At 37.5% G+C, this 17,646-nt stretch overlaps 1 protein-coding gene and 1 non-coding gene across 2 annotated transcripts; both read left to right on the plus strand.

Moving 5' to 3' along the window:
- Positions 1 to 1,309: 1,309 nt before the first annotated feature.
- Positions 1,310 to 12,464, plus strand: LOC145215150 (solute carrier family 2, facilitated glucose transporter member 1-like). The gene is made up of 9 exons (XM_080083805.1): positions 1,310 to 2,126; positions 2,850 to 3,070; positions 3,765 to 3,907; positions 4,676 to 4,794; positions 6,487 to 6,626; positions 7,015 to 7,165; positions 9,287 to 9,425; positions 10,209 to 10,411; positions 11,024 to 12,464. The coding sequence occupies exons 1-9, from the start codon at positions 1,963 to 1,965 to the stop codon at positions 11,244 to 11,246; spliced, it is 1,503 nt and encodes a 500-aa protein (XP_079939931.1). The 5' UTR covers positions 1,310 to 1,962; the 3' UTR covers positions 11,247 to 12,464.
- A 4,093-nt stretch (positions 12,465 to 16,557) lies between these two features.
- Positions 16,558 to 16,629, plus strand: Trnap-ugg (transfer RNA proline (anticodon UGG)). The gene has a single exon. It is a non-coding gene; the product is annotated as a tRNA-Pro (tRNA).
- Positions 16,630 to 17,646: the final 1,017 nt, after the last annotated feature.

Here is a 17,646-nt window from a genome sequence, read left to right on the forward strand (position 1 = left end):
TTTGCGACGGCGTTTACAAGTCCAAATGTCTCCCTTGGAGGTATAAGTTGCGCCAGCGTTGCTACCGCGGAGCAACGGCACGGCACGGAGCAACGGCGCGGCGCGGAGCGGAGCAACTCAAGCGTTGCAAAGGGGAAAAAGGCGTTGAATTCTATTCAACAAAAACCTGGGTATTGCTTTGAGCTGTATCATACGCTTCGAAGTTACAAACGGTGACTTTTATTTGCAATATCATTGTTTAGTTTTGTTGACTGAACAATAAACTTCATGTTTTTTGTTTGGTGTATGGTTTTGGTTGATTTTACAATTGATTGGTTTGGTAAAAAATAAGGCTGTTTTAGCATTGGCTACATAGAAAAAAGTCATATTTGAAATGTCTATAAAAAATGAATCATTTGAACTTAGGAATAAAACTTTTAAGAGCGTGTTTTGTATGTTTTGGGGTATTAAAAAAGCAAGGAAAAGAATTTGGACCTCTGTGAGATTTTTTATGGAAAAAGCTTGGACGTCAAAGGGTTAAAAAAGGGAAAATTTCTCTACAGTTTTAATGGGTCATCATTTTATTTAGTTTTTCCACCATTGTGGAGTGAGCACCAATGCTTAGTTCAACCCATCAGATTGTGTCAGACCAATATTTCAATAATTAATCTGTCTTAAACAGAACAAATAGTTTAATCTAAAAGAATATGTATAAAAGTACAGTAGCAAATCATTTCAGTTGAACAAATCTTGCCATAAACATAGTGTTTTATTTACATAGACATGTCATATAGTTACAGCCAACTGTTAAAAAAATTGTCTCAGTTAATCGCCTAATCCAGTTAATCGCATTTCCCTATGCCTGAAGCCGAATAACAATTTACCAAATTCACATGTGAGTTGTCCAAAACATAAACAATTAAAGCGCGCGTAAGTAAAATCGTAAATTTACCGAACCTTTACAGGCACTAAGTGCATTTTATTGTTAAAAACGGTTTCGACATAGGTTTTGTTTCGTTTTCAGGATGTACGGTTCAAGGTGTCATTTATTAATAAGTTTTTGTGACGTTCTAATTGGCAAAACACTTGACCATTGGTACATCAGCCTGATACAACAATTTACAAACGCTGCCTGTGGGCTACTTAAGGTAAAAAAGGACAGGAAGCAATGGGAAACCTCTTTCACAACTTAATTCAACTATTTGCGTCAATTTAGTTGTTTTCTTCATATTTAATAAATATGTTTGTAGAAACAAAACATTCCATTTTTGTTGTCAGATAAACAAACTGTAGCTACAGTTTTAATTTTCCTACATTTCCAAACTACAGTTCAATCTCAGCAAATATGCCCTGACTGTGAAAATGCTTTTGACTTGTAAACAAGAACATGCGCAGTGGATTCAGACAGTTCAGTTTAAAAGCGCTCAACAAACAAAGCGGCGTGGTGGTCTGGCCATCACAAGTACCTTGTTACAGCTTCCGTGTATCAAATGATGGGAAACTCCAAAACAGCCAGACCGTTAGTTTGTGTGTGTGAGCAACAATAGCCACGGGCAGGGTAACAATACAAGCAAGGTACGGGTGTTCGCTGATGTAATAACCCAGCATACTAGCCAATCCTCTGGTAATTTAACTCATTTCCCCGCGTTTAGTGAGAAGTGAGGAAAAAGTCTGTCGTAAACACATGCTGTTTGGCGTATGTTTCTCCTCTCAAACTGCGTGATTTGAATTGTCGAAAGGCTGCTATTTGAATATCTTGTTTTATAACATTGCAAAACTGCTGTGTCACGCCACAGGTTTTATGTAATGTATGAAGCACTGAATACTGAAGAGAAAAAGGGTGTTTGGACATATAAAGGCCAGTGCCAACAACCAGGTTTTTGAGGTTGCTGAGCCAATTGGTACGTTACGGTCGAATTACATCGCACAGGTTTGGAGTGCATCTCTTGTCTGCTGGTTTGTCTGACTCGACTTTGAACAAGCATGGAGGGCATAGGTTCGTCTTCAGCAAAGGTGACTTTCAACCTGCTTCTGGCCACATCGATGGCAGTGATTGGATCAACCTTTCAATTCGGATACAATACTGGCGTGATTAACGCACCACAAACTGTGATTGAAGAATTCTACAACCAAACCTTCATTCTGAGGTAGGATATGTGTGGCTTCTCTCTGTCAACAATGGCCCAGACACGTGTTGTGTTCGGTGGTGTTTGACTACTAGCTGTTAGCACACACCTCGCGTGTGATGGAATTTATGCCATTAAACAATAAAGTGGTGTAACTGAAAGCGGATGTAATTGGCTCACAATGTTTTCCACAACAACACCTCGAAGTGAACCACGTGCTTTAATATCTACGGCTCAGGAAATTGTATGTTTAGCCCAGTGGTTCTCAACCTTTTTCATGCCGCGACCCATTTTAGCAACCAAATTTACCTTACGACTTTTCAAAAATTTTCATGTTGTTTTCATAATCATTAGAATAAACTCTTAAGTTAGCTGGTCCGTTCGGTTTTCATACACAAAGTATCTTGTTACAACACATACTTGCACTGTGTTATCCTCTGTATAGTGACGTAATAAGGCATTTGTTTCACATTGTAATGGTCATAATGGAACAAAAATAAGTTCAAATCAAATGGTCTGACTGTTTTGTGTTGTTTTTATCTTCTTATTGCTGATAAACATTTGCCTTTTTAATGTTTATCAAGAGGGTTCGCGACCCCCAGAAAAATGGCAAGCGACCCCCAACCAAGGGGGTGGCGACCCAGGGTTTGAAAACCACAAATTTACAGAATTCGTGGCATGCCATTTTACCCCTTTTGAAAATGCACATAAGCTAGTTTTTGTAAAAAAAATCTTTGTTTTCAGATTTGGACATTCAATTTCACAGTCGACCATTGATCTTCTGTGGGGCTTCACTGTAGCAATTTTTGCAGTTGGAGGAATGATAGGTTCCCTATGTGCAGGTGCAGCAGCAGAAAGGTTCGGTTTGAAAAGATCCATGCTCTACAACAACTCCATAGCCCTGCTAGCTGCCTTGTTGATGGGATTTTCACAGTTGGCTAATTCATTTGAGATGTTGATCATAGGTAATGTTACCCATGTTTTGTTCACTTCTATGTTTACGTACAAACCCATGCTCCAAACGGCCATTTAAGATGCTTATAATAGGTAAAGGGACTATGTGAATGTGTACATGCATCAGAGCCATATGGACGCATTTGCTATGTGAATATGTGAGATATAATACTACTGGTTGAGTAAACGAAACGCACACATTGATATGACCACATAAAATGGCAGATGCTACTTCGGTGTAACACAATTATTGGTCCTGGCGTACATGAGTTGTAGTTCATGAATAATTCGTTATTTCGAATTACGTTACCGTTTAACAATCTGATTAACTGGCATTTTATCACTGATGATTGCATGTGCATTTTTCGAAATGCTTGATCATAAAGTATGCCGCCATTTACGTACATTTCGGTCTTTTCATATCCTCTTATTTTTTTCAATGTCATTGTATTTTTTCAAACGGCATTGTATCATTTCGAACTGTATTGTGTTATTTCGAACGGCGTTGTATTATTTCGAACGGCATTTTATTATTTCAAACGGCATAGTGAATTTAACCCTATGAGACAGTTTTGAATCAATGTAAAATCACAATCTAAATTTTTATTTTCTCAAACCCAGATTTTTGTCTGTCTAGACCGGATTTCCCTTCTAGCATCTGTGATCAATACAAATTCGTTTAAATCGAAAATTATATTTTGTCAGGTCGTTTTGCCATCGGCTTAAACAGTGGAATAAACATGGGGATAGCTCCAATGTATCTGACCGAATGCGCTCCTGTTCGACTACGTGGAATGTTTGGAACACTCGGACAATTAGGCATTGTGACGTCAATACTTCTGTCACAGGTGAGTGACCTCGTCCATATAGAATTTCCTGAAACTTAATTTCTGAAAACGAAAACGAAAAATACATTTATGTAATACAAAGTTTTATCTTCATTTTATTGTTGTTATAATGCATGCTTTTACAGAACTGACGATGCCAATAGGCGAAATGTATATTTTATTTAGTATTATTGACAGATCCTTTCTTTGGTTTTAATTACTGACATCTTTGGAAACCTGTTTCCTTGTTTAGTTATGCTTGAAAAAAGACAGTGATCGTCGATAAGTGTGCTGCCTGTCAGAGGGTCAGATCCCGATCAATCAAATAATACTAATTAAATGTAATACAAAGAAATTCAAAAATGCAAATTTAAGCACAGAACAACACCAACATATAACATATTACAAATAATTATTTAACATATAACATATTACAAATAATTGTGTAAGTCAATTTCCGCCAATTGATGTGCTAGGGCAGGGGTCGGCAACCTTTTTTGCACTGCGGACCGGTTTGAAACTGAAATTTTTATCACGGACCGGCCTTTAAAAATCACAAATGTTCAGCACTGCAACCTAATTACAGTTATTACAACTTTGATACAATGTGGACCTTCAGAAAGTTTTCTGCGGCCCGGTAACGAACCTCTCGCGGACCGGCACCGGGCCGCGGACCGGTGGTTGCCGACCACTGTGCTAGGGAATACGAGTCTATAATGTAAATGAACGAAATTTTGCAGGTCAAGTAATAAAATAGATTAAATTCACTTTAGAATTTTATCGTTTTAGATTCTTGGTCTCCATTGGATCCTGGGCACATCTCAGCTCTGGGGATTGTTATTCAGTCTCACTGGTATTTTCGCGATTTACCAGCTTCTCGTTATTCCATTGTGCCCTGAAAGTCCAAGGTACATATCCATACTGCGTGTTTCACCGCAATTTATACCACGTGATACCGGTCACATGCGCTTCCTGAAGCGGTTTGACGATTGACACTACGTCACTTAAACACACGGTGGCAGATTTGTAAGCGGGTCCGAAGTTGAGGCCTAAACTCGAAAATTTTAAGACGAAGCGTTTTTGGAACCCGGTTTAAGGTCGAAAGTTTGTTCGACAGGACCATACGTACAAAAGCCCGCGAAAAGTATGGCGTGCAAAATGTAATAAGGATGCTATGTGGATGTGTACATGCATCAGAACCACATGGACGCATTTGCTATGTAAATATGTGAGATAGGCCTATATGTACGAAAGCCTGCAAAAAGAAAGGGTGTCCAAAATACAAAAAGAAAACAGAAACAACAGACATTAATACGCGACGGCTTAAAAAGACGTTTATGAGCTGTTGGGCATTAGGTTTAGTCCAGCAATCACCTACTTTTGTTAGGTCATTTTTTTTAACTTGAAGACACAGATTGTGAAGTCAAATAAATACCTGAATCCGACTAGAATTTCTGTCAAAGGCTTAATGAACAGGTCACCGTTGTAAAAAGATTCCAAAATGTATTTTACCTGTGACATTGCTGAGGTGTTTTGCAAATGTGACCTCAAACGCACAGTTATATAAGCAGTGTCATGACAGGGGAAGTCCCATAGAGTTAATCGCTCCCATCACGTTTCGTTATATAACAAGGCGCGGAAGAAATACTTAACCTTCGTGTTTTACCGCAAAGCCACCTGAAAATGTTACATAACCTGTCGCTATTGCGGGGAATCACCCGATGCGAAATGTTGTTATGGTGTCACATTTTAATGTTAAGTAAACTGGTCTGTGATGCTTCATTCACATGCTAAGAGCATAAATGGAAGTCAGACACTATCTGAAGCATGTGCTTAAGTAGGTTAACCCAACTTGTAGTTAATATTAATCTCAAAATTCCGTAAGGAGCAAAAAAACGCCAAACAGTATATGGTTTAAGCTTGGCAAAATAGCCTACTGCGGCAAACTAAGTCGGGTCGGGTTCGGGCTTAGGTTTTTTTTTGCCAAACAGGTCACTGTTTTTCATAAAAAAAATATTACCTAGCTAGTTGCTGGACTTAAATTAATGCTCGAAAGTCCTTAAACGCCTTGTTTGGGCCATTGTCTAATTTTGCACATCTTCTTTATTATATTCTGTACTATATTATATATTCGGAACTTTTTGTGGGCTTTTATGTATAGGAATGTTTTTTATAGGTTTCGGGCATTGAACTTAACTTTAACAAAGTTGATTTGACACTTGACTCAATTTAAGACGGGTGGTAGCATGGGCGCAAAATTGAGTTTATGATTTTGCTAAAACCTTGAGAATCTGAAGGATTGCGCGGCTGTGAGGTGGAACCTGCGCGGCTGTGAGGTGGAATGGGGAATGCATAGTTGTGTTTGCTAACGTTAATTCTTCCTGTTGTTCGCCGTAATTCGATTCTACCATGTTTGTCCTGCACTTTTAAGCTTGTATGCACTAGAAATCTGCGTCAATGCATTGTTTGCAATAAGCTTGGTTGTCCTTGGGCACAGAGAACGTAGGAACCTCTGGGTCAACAAACAATTCTATGCATAGAATCTATAAATTTCAATTTTTGCACTGCGGTGTTTGCATTCCACGTTTTTCATTGTGCAGGTATTTGCTGATCGTGCAGAAGAAAGAGAAGGCGGCGATTGCGACACTGAAGTGGCTTCGTGGAGACGATTACGATTCCTCTAAAGAACTTGAAGATATTCGGCTTGAATTTCAATCAAACAGCACCGAACAAAAAACCAGTGAGAAATTAAACTTCGTAAAAAGTCCCAAATTTACTTAATACTTAATGATGACCTTACTTGCTCACTGCTTTGTTAAGAAACAAGTCGAATCTTTGCACTAATTAAGACAAATCCTTTTTGAAAACATTTACAACAGCATGTGTTAACTTTTTTTTATCATCGCTTCCAGACAAATAAATCTAATATAGATCTTCTGGCCATTTTGTTTTGATACCGACGTTTCCAAGCCTTGTTCAAGTCGTCTTGTGTACAATATGTGCAGTGCCGGCCTGTTGTTTAACTTTAAATAAGCAACTTTTAACTTCCAAAAGACTGGGAAACACCAATTGAGCGATAAACATTAGCAATCCAACCCTCAACTAAATTTTATGTTTGTTTTTCACAGAAATTTCGGAACTTTTCAAACACTCCCATCTCCGTCAGCCTCTGCTTATTGCTGTGGTCATGCAGCTCTCACAGCAGTTGTCAGGAATCAATGCCGTATTTTATTATTCAACCGAAATATTTCTAAACGCCGGAATTCCGAAAGAATATACGTAAGTTTTTATTTATAAACATAACTTGTTATTCATGAAAATGCGACTTAATGGGAAATAGCACAGTACGAAAGGTCCATTGACGTCATTAAACTGAATCAAGCCTGTCTCCCAAGCATTTCCATGTGGCAAATATAACTACGTCTTAGTACGGTCCAAACTTTTAGCTTACTTGGAAGAAATGTACAAAACGACGTTGCAAGCTGCAAGTTTTGTTGTCGCACGTTTATATATTTCTCGTTAAACTGGAGGAACTGAAGGGAGGAAATCGTTCTTTTTCAACGATTTCCTCTCCTAACATCTTGTACATGTATTTTAAACACTCTGAAAACCCGAAAACCCATTTTGATGTAATGCGAGACATTTTACCCAAAACGTAAGGGCGTAGCGAAGAGAAGTCTATCTATTGTGACTTGTCAAATTGATCGTTTGCTTTAAACAAAGTTGGGTTATTAACAAATGTAGTAGCCACTCCCAAATAAGTTATTTTAACGATAAACACTCAAAAACGTGACGGTAAACACGTGTTTCGTACGATCTTAAAGTCCGAATAAGGAGAAGGGAACTTAGAAATGCAATGGTCATCGTGACGGACATGACTAAGCAATTTTTTAGCGGCAAAAGGAAAAACGCACATAGTTGTTACCACCGGAAGTTGTTGCATGCAGATGAGCGTTTTATTGGCGCAATCTGGTAAACACTTGCATGATGATACTAAAACAAATACTTGCGGGATGATACTGCAAAATCGCTGTGAATGCAATGTAAACGAATCGTAAAGTTGTGCAAATGTTTGTAAAGCAGATTTGGGATGCATTTACGCGCTCCAAATGACGTGTGGTTTTCTTATCATCGGTATTGGGTTAATAATATTGTTGACTCGCATACTTTATACTGATAACAATGTATGCCGGACTTTACTAACTTACTACCTAAACTGTACAATGATTGGTACGAGAAAAACGAATAAAACCTTAACGTCCTTTATGCCGAATTGGACTCGATTTACCGAGGTTAAATTACAGTACAATAGTGACTATTGTAGTCAAGTCTGTTTATTCAATCTTAAGGGTCCAAATCAACCCGCAAAGTCCGCCCCACTTCAATCTTTGTGCAGAATAACTTAACTATAAACAGGGTTGCCATACCGTCCTTATTTCTAAGATTTGTCCTTATTTTGAAGGGCAATGTCTTAGAAAAATGTATTGTCCTTATTTCCAAGAAATGTCCTTCTTTTTGACTTACGTCCTTATTTTGTCTTATTTTCAACAATTACAAGTCAAATCGCTGCTACAAGTAAAAGTGAACCTGGGCTGTCATGAGATGCACAAAGTATTTTCTACGAACAGGGAGTTGCTGGAACAGATTGTTTCTGGCAAAAAATTTGGCATGTGATATGTCATGGCTCGTATAAATGCAAAGATTTATTCGAAAACGTTTGTTTTGTTTAGAATGAAAACTTAATTTTTTGGTTGTCCTTATTTTCGGCTCCGTGTCGATGGCAACCCTGACTATAAATAAAATTGTCTCGTTGCAATTCAAACGTTTCGACGAAACTGGTTACATCATTATTAAAATAAATGACTATTTTTTATTTTACTTTGATATTTCTTCATGAAACTATTCAGTCGTTTATAAATATCACAGTATAGAGCAAACCTATAGGAGCCGTTATATACCGGGTCAAGCCAATCTTGCAAGTATTTCCGTGTGGCAGGGCAAGGGCTAAAACTCCAGCTTGTGAGCGACGTGCTGAGACCATCTGTTACATTTTTAAGCCTGCAGTTTGTCGACTGGAAAGCAGTGGTGGGATTCAGTCGGTTCAATAGAACCGCCTCACAAAATTTTACGACATCAGCGAACCGGTTAGCATTACTGGTTACTTTCAATGGAATTTTTGTAACAGAACCGGCTAAAAAGTATGACATTTGTGATAGATCCGGCTGACAAAATAGTGTGAATCCCACCATTGCTTGGAAGCCTACCTTGATTCAGTACGAAGGTTCTTCTGTGTCTAGCTTACTGTATAATTTTCTTGTTAAAACGACCTTGGGAGTATTTTTATTTGAAATGTTTCTATGATTTGCCACAATTTTTATAAAACTCCATCCATATTTACAGCGGCTTAACAACGGTTGGAATGGGTGTGGTCAACGTTGTCATGACGATGGTGAGCGTTTCCCTGATCGAGAGGGCGGGGCGTAAGATCTTGCATCTGATTGGTCTAGGCGGGATGTGTGTTTGTGCGGTTGTTCTCGTGGTAAGTCGAGCGTAACGGTGTATCCGAGAAAAATAGTTGTGGTATTTCGAGTATGTGACGTGTTTAAAAGGGTGAAACGAATATATGTTTGTGATGTCTGTTAATTATTGAGCAGTACAATACTGGTATTAAAGATGGATGTAACTTCGTAGTAGTCTTGCGACAGCAAAACCACACAACATTAACCTGTGCGAAAATTCTTGCATTAAACTAAAAGTATTTGGTTTGCATTTAGGCAATAGTTATTGTAAAACAAAACCGCTTTTCATTTCCATGATGATAATTGTTCTAGATGTAAAACAATTCTATTTTGTTTTAACTATACTGCATACAGGCGTGTTCAAATCGAATATATTTCTCGCATGAAATAAGCTATTGCTGCCAGGCATAATGTATGACTAAGTATTGCTCATCCAGCAGTTTTATTGTAAACAATCGACGTTTCGACGTCCTATACAAGACGCCTTCATCAGGAAACTTGTGGTAAAATACATTTGCAGGAGTTTTAACAATCAATGTTGCTGTTATCAAACTTTCAATCACTCGTAGCAGTCATAAACGAGTTTTGCTCTTCCAGCAGTTTTTGTGAAAAATAATCGACGTTTCGATGTCCCAAACAAGTTTCGACATTATCCTGATGAACGCATGTTGTGTAGGACGTCGAAACGTCGATTATTTACAATGAAAACTACTGGATGAGCAATACTTGGTTATACATTACCCCTGGCAGCGATAGCTTATTTATGTAGCAGTCATATTTAAGCCTTATAAATTTATTTGCAGGTTCTTCTGAACCTTGACCAATCAGAGACAGTAGCTTGGTTGACCCTTGCCCCAATTCTCATTTTCGTGGCTTTCTTTCAAACTGGTCCAGGAGCAATTCCTTGGTTTATCACAACCGAATTGTTCGACCAAAGATCTCGACCATCAGCTGTCAGTGTTGCTGGGTTGGCAAACTGGATGGGAAATTTCGTGATTGCTCTCGCGTAAGGAATTTAAGTTGCCAAATCCATTTTTACGCTTGTTAGGGATTAATTACAATCATATGAAAATCTTGTGATGAAAATAACAACCCAAATATTTGTAAAAAGCGGCATACTTTATTGTTCAAACGTTTCGGCAAATGCTCATGCCATCATCATTGATATCAGGGGTCACATCAGTTACACTCGTTTATATCCACTTGAGTCATATAAAGATTGATAAAAAAGGGTGCGAAACATGCGTCGTATAAAAACGATAGATAAAAAAGGTGCGGAGCAGTGACTGACATGAGATTGTAGCAAGGTGTAAGCCACTAATATGATAATCTTTTCAGTATTTCATCAAGAGAGTAAAGTCAGATGTTAAAAAGATAAAGAATTCCTGAAAAAGAAACTACAGTATATGATTTGTTATGTTAGCTATTGCTGCCAGACATCGTGCACTGTACTACGCGCATTCAGTGTTATTTACCCTGATGAAGGCGACCTGTATAAGACGTCGAAACGTCGGAATAAAAATACTTGCCAGAAGAGCTCTATAAGCTTGATATACGATTTGTTTTCTTCAAATAAACTTTGCGCTTGCACCAAACACCAACTATTTCTACGTTAAAGGTATCCGTCGCTGGATGGCGCCATCGGGGGTTACACGTTCATTATTTTCGCCGTCCTTCTGGCAATATTCTGGCTTTTCACTTACTTCAAAGTCCCGGAGACGAAAGGACGGAACATAATGGAAATCACCGCACTGTTTCAACCCAAAAACACTCGTGGCGTTTTGACGAATAACCTTGACGTCGCTGATGACGTAATTTTTGAAAATGGAACAAAGTTCTGATTCCGGTCACGGTTGTCTTGGAAACCCTTGTGACGTTTGCCGCGGAGTCTTTGTACAGTATAGGAAAGAGGTCTTGTGTAGATGATATTTGTGTAAGCAAGGTCATTAAATGACTTTGAAAATGACTGAAATGTATTACTTGTGCATATCCGTATGTATATGTTGAACCAATGTGTTTAATGTGTTTAATTAAACCATATGTGGATGGTAATACTTGGGTTTGTGACACTGCTGGTTTGATAGACGAATCTTGTATTGAGATCAATACAATAAATCGGACAGAAGAGGCATGTAGGTTAAATTAAAAAAACATGTTTATTCTATTTGAATAATAACGACTAATGATACCCACATGGGCGAAGTATATATTGTTTTAACACTCTTTGTTGGCTGATACTGATTAATAAGCACTGTTGCCTTGTCAAGAATTCTTATGTTTATCTCTAAGGTTAAAAAACTTTTATTATTTGGAGAATTGGCCCTTTTATTTTTATTCATTGTTTTTTCAGAGAATTGGTCCTTTTATTTTATTGGCAAAACTATTGGCTTGATTGTGGTGCAGGGTACAGCTGATTAATTGCCTTGCGTTTGACTTACAATTATAACCGGTGCAGACATATGTTGGCCTGTAACATTTTTTCCAATTGAAGGGGGACCTGACTTACACGTAAATTCAGAAAGCGGCATATTTAATATGACGTTTTCCCGCTGAAAAGATTTCCAAGTCACTGTTGCAAATTTTCTCACTGTTATTTAATTTGCCACATGCAAGTTCAACTTTGTGTGAGATACTATACAGTACATTTAGAATATTTTTAACGCCGTGTTACATGTTGTATATGGGCAAAACTAATGATATGCACTACGACTTGTGTTGTTAGAACTGATATATTATACTCGCTAAAAGTCATATGTTCTGTTTAGGTTAGGCTATGTACTCCACAGTCAAACCTGTATTTATGTTGAATTTTCCAGACTACTGATTTTTTACTTTTTAAACCATGAAAGAGCACTTTGGTTGATAGCTTGTCTGAAACTTTTACACAAATTTACCAAATGCAAAAGTTGCTCTTTTTTGCCACCTTGTGGACAATGTATCATACAGTTACACCGCATGTGTGCGCTCTTGTATTGCAATATTTTCACAAAAATTGCAAATTTGACGATTTAACAGAAAATTCGTGTTGTGTTAATGGCAAATAAAGAAATTTTACTTTAGATGGGACTTTTGCAATTTTTGTGTCGGAGGCATGAAAAAAGTTGCACCAACAAGTTTTAGTGAATGGACGTCATTTTACACTTTAACCTTTTTTCTGTAATATCCGCAAGGCACAAAAAAGTTTGCGGCGGTCAGTGAACAGTAAAGGAGGCAGAACCTCACTGACCACGTGTCCGATTTTTATGGCGCTCGTCAATGTCACGGTGACCTTGCAAACACGCGAATGACGTAGCTGGGAAGGTTACAGGGATTACCTGTCGTAAATTTGTAGTGGTCGCGTTGTTGGGTTGTATGTCTGGGTATGCTGGAGAGTATGAGAGCGATGAATAAACTGACAAGACTGGTTGGACTTGGTAACTGTTTGGCCAAATAAAATAGTTGCAATTTCAAACCAACATTTAGATGACATTGCCGAGAGTCTTTTGTCCCATGACTCTTTATTACGGTTCACATATTACTTTAATAAACACAGCATTGCCTTGCAGCGACATGTTGTGGCATCTCGCAAACTGTTTTTTAAAATATGGTTCTGAGATTAATAAACAAAACAACCTCAGTATCAACAATATGACCCTTAGTACCATTATTTTACCAATTCACAACAATACTTTTGCATGTGTCCTCATGCCAATATATTGATCTTTGAGAACCATTACGAAAAACGGAAAAACTTGCATTTAAACACCTTGTCTCATACCTTATTCACATAGAATTGGGCTTCGGACAATAGCGCATGACATCCAAAAGAAACAAGCATTTACCACATGTTGTTGCCAAAAGTGTCAATTTGACAAACTGTCAATGATTTATGTTCATGCAATGTTTTGAAACTGATGCCTGCAAGTTTTGCAAACGTGTTGTGTTGAAGTTTATGTCAAAATGAACGCCGTATGTTTTAATACGAATGTATTGAACTAAGTTATCTTTTTTATTTTTTTCACAAAAAGTCATCTTATGCTTGCTTACAATATGAACCCAAATTCAACTTTCGGGTTAAACAAGTTTATCAACCCAAACTTGTTGTTTAAAATTGAATCAGATTATTTTGTATAATTGGCCTGATGCATCGGCCTGAGGCCTGTACGAATATTCCACAGTTATATTTACTGGCAGCGGAACGACGAAAATATGACATAATGTTTGATATTGGGCGTTGCTACTGTCTATCACCATCATCAGTTTTGACCGCTCAAATCAAAATTTGTTTGGTCAAGGTCAAAATCGAACACAAGGTCAATGACCAGCATGAGATAAATACGTTGTCATGTCATATTTAAGCTAAACAGCTGCATAATATAAAAATACCATGATGTTAACTACATGAAAATTTTGGTGTAACAATATAAATTGGGTTGATTAAGTGGCACATATGGCTTAAAACTGTGTAACTCAGGTGACAACACTTTGCCTTTTGAATTGGCCTGTCAGATATTTGATGGATTTACTAAGCTTTAGAAAAGCCCACTGTTTCTTAACTAGTTTCGTGGTAGAAAAGTTTGCCTCAGCATAACTATTCGCAAACCAGATGAAAATGTTAAGTAGGAAAATAGAACATGGTGCAGATAATTGTGTGTTGTCATTAAGTGGTCGTGAACTCACGAAAGCCCTTCACGAATTCATATGAGTAAGCGGGTTGTGTCATTTGTGTGGTTGAAAAACACTAACATGTCATTTGCAGACAAAGACACCAATACACTTTTCTTGATTGTTACGGGGCAGGTCAAAAACTAATTTTAAACCTGGATACAACTATGACATTTGGAGCACGTATAGGCCTGTGTATTGTGGATTAGTGGTGATAGCAATGTGAATAAACATGAAGTCCCCTGCTATGAGAATATCAAACCGTCTACTCGATGTGAGGCATGAAATGTCGGATGTAATGGGAATTTTGACACCGGTACCAACATGCATGCCATGATTTATTCATCACTAGCCTAATGACTTATTTTGATGCACGCAAGTGTGTATTTGTGTTTACATGTTAAACTGCACTCACCGAAAAATCCGAAATTCTTGAAAAATCAATTAACACCGAAACGTAAATTAATGATATCTAAAGAAATTTACAATTTGCAAATTAAACTATATCGATATTGCCTAGTTGTAAACAGAGAGTTTTTTAGTGCAATACTGTCCCATAGCATTTTTTGTATTGTGCCAATTCACTAGACAAGACTCTAATTAGACTGTTAATTTTTTTTTCATTGGACTTTCATTTGATTTCGGAAGTAATTACCTTTGAATCAATTCTTTAACACGTTTTCAATTTTCAGGCTATATTACGTCTTTAAATGCATTCAAATTAGGTCTACGCGTGTTTTCAAATCGCACGTATCAAATAAAACAATCTCAATGTAAATAAGTGACTGAAAATGTTTATGTGACAATTCACATCGTTTCCCATAACAATGTCTGCGATTGTTGCATGGAGCAGACGTAGAATAAACAACGCGACATTTTCATGACCCCGCGCTACGTAATTCGATTGTCCTGTTTCCGTCTGCTACCAAATATGATTTTGTAAACATGCAAATTCGTGGAGCTGTATCCCGTCTGTTGGTGGCATGATTAGCAACTACTGGAAGCTGAATTCGTGTTATTGGCAACGTAATTTAGCCGGAAACCACATTCGTGTTTCTGGCAAATTTTAATAGCTTCACATCCTGGCTCGTGCTTAACTAGCGCAGCGTGATCCAATAACTATTGCACGATTGAGGCTCTTTAGTATTACGATGACGCCTACAAGAGGCACCTGATTCGGGGAAGAAATTTTATGGTACCTCGCCAACACGCAAATCCTACACGTAAAGAAAATTGTCCAGACTTCGGAATTTGGAAATATTTGCGTGCAGTAAATTGTGCAATATCATTGTAATGTAAGAACAAGAATTATTGAATCCACGCTTCGAAAACAACCCTGTTACTGTTAGGCTACCCTGTAAAATCAGTATGATAAAGAAACCTAAATTTAAAATTTCAAAGTCTGACAAGGTGCAAATGAAAGCAAAACACACTACCGAACGAGTTTTGACAAAAGCCAGATATAAAGATAAAAGTTTCTCGGGTCTGGCCTGATAATTCTCGTCGGTAATGCAAATGCAATATGTGTTGGTGGAAATTGCATTTCTTGTTACTTTTGATGCAGCAGAAGCTCGCAAGCTTCCATTTAATTTTTGTGTTATATATTCTTTTCGAAAATTTAAGATACGTTTATTACATCACATACAAAATTTAAACAATAATAAGTTCTGAGCGAAAAATCGTCACCTTTTGTTAATTGTAACAAAATAGAGGGTTATTTTCTCGTGACAGTCGCACAATGTGACATCACATGAGATTGTAAAATAAGTTCGCAAACAGCGTACGGACCCCAATTTGGAAACCGCTGTCTTGTACCCTAGTATGTAAAACATAATTGTATATACAGCAACGGCGTATGTAGCTAAAATCGGGATCCACATGTAACAACCCAAAGGTCCGCAAGTTTAGCAGGCCGGTTTAGAATCTATGCTCTAACGCAGTGTTTCTTAACCTTTTTTGCGCTCGTACCCTTTGAGAATTCATAAAATTTTCTCGTACCCCCTGTCTACAATGGCCGACGCAAGTAAATAAAATTGTAACAATAGGAATTAAACAACTTGGGTGTTACTGCATGCATGAAATCAGTATTGTAAGTAGGACAAAACTAACCCGTTCTAGATATATAACAAAGTAACTTGTTACTCATTCTACACAAATATGCCTAAATAGCGTATAGTTTCACACTGCATGTCGTACCCCCGGTATTGATGCTGCGTACCCCCAAGGGGCACACGTACCCCTGGTTAAGAATCCCTGCTCTAATGTTAGCCAGTGGTTCTCAAACTTTTTTTTGTCCCTGGAAAAGTTTTCTGGACTTGCGACGCACCAGCAAATAAAAGTTAATGAGGAAACATATTATTAAAGTTGTGTTTATTGATACAACAACAAAAAGCAACGAAACGGAACTATGCGTCGCGACGCACAATTGAAAACTACTGTTGTAAGCTGTTCAAATGCGAACGCCTGCCAAGTGAATCACAACGATGATTTCGGCGCCTACCTTCGTGTGGCTCGTTGGTCTAGGGGTATGATTCTCGCTTTGGGTGCGAGAGGTCCCGGGTTCAAATCCCGGACGAGCCCGATCTTTTTTCTATTCTTTACAGCATTCTAATAGTGTTTCTTATCAACTAACGTGTCAGTTCTTGCCTCAGGGCAGATTTTTTTTAAATAAACCAACTTTTAAATCCGTTCTACTTTGTAACTTGAAGTTCTGTGATTGTATTCGTCAAGAATTCGCATGTAACATTGTCTTGTGTTTGTGTGTTAGAAACGTCCAGTTTCCTTTAATCCCATGTCCCAGCAAACAATGTGAAACCATTAACACTGTTTTGTACTAAGTGTATTTACAAAAATGTGTTGTCTGTTTCGACTTTTTGTATATTTTTTTTTCTTCTAGCAAAATGAAAATAATACTTTTTAAGCTGTCTTTAAACGATTTTATATTTTTCAAAAACACCAATTTATGCCTGAAATGTTAGATTTCGTGTCTGTAATACGAACCCTGGGATTAGTCATGTTGTTGTTGTCATAATTTCACAACATTAACGTTATATTTACAGGTCCACGTTGTGCTTATGTTCCAAAGCGGCCACAAATCAATTGTGATGTCACAAAGCGAATAAGGTGGTCGGGTCAATCAGCTGATCGCATTATTTCCGGAGTTTTATCCGATTATCGGAGGGTATTTATTGGATTAGGAAATGCGAAGTTTTCAAATATTTGTCATTTTGTGACACAAACATTAAAAAGTTCTTCTCAAAAAAGCTAAAAGTTAAGCATCTTTCATCAAGCAAATTATTCTTGAATAACAAACTTGAATTGGTTTGTGACGCCAAAAAACAACAAACTGACGTGATTTTCAGCTAAACGTAAAAAAGTGAAAATTAAAACTAGTTTGAAGTCGGTAATTAGCAACAAAATTGAAACATTAATTTTAGAAACAATTACCTGTTGAACAATAGGTCAAGTAAACCATTTTATATTTGATATAGGCTATAAGCTATAACAGTCAATCTAAAAATATTATATTTCCAATTTTTTGGTTTTTCAAACTTATTTAAGATGATTACAAGCCAACTTGTCCTTGGTCAACTCAGT

Source organism: Phallusia mammillata, chromosome 2 (genome assembly GCF_965637545.1).
Source record: "Phallusia mammillata chromosome 2, kaPhaMamm4.hap1.1, whole genome shotgun sequence".
NCBI classification, from domain to species: Eukaryota; Metazoa; Chordata; class Ascidiacea; order Phlebobranchia; family Ascidiidae; genus Phallusia; species Phallusia mammillata.

Excerpts from the sequence above, each read along its gene's own strand:
- LOC145215150 (XM_080083805.1), top strand. The coding sequence starts at position 1,963 with ATGGAGGGCATAGGTTCGTCTTCAGCAAAGGTGACTTTCAACCTGCTT. Across the intron at positions 2,127-2,849 it reads AACCAAACCTTCATTCTGAG|ATTTGGACATTCAATTTCAC; the intron begins GTAGGATATGTG and ends CTTTGTTTTCAG. Across the intron at positions 4,795-6,486 it reads TTGTGCCCTGAAAGTCCAAG|GTATTTGCTGATCGTGCAGA; the intron begins GTACATATCCAT and ends TTCATTGTGCAG.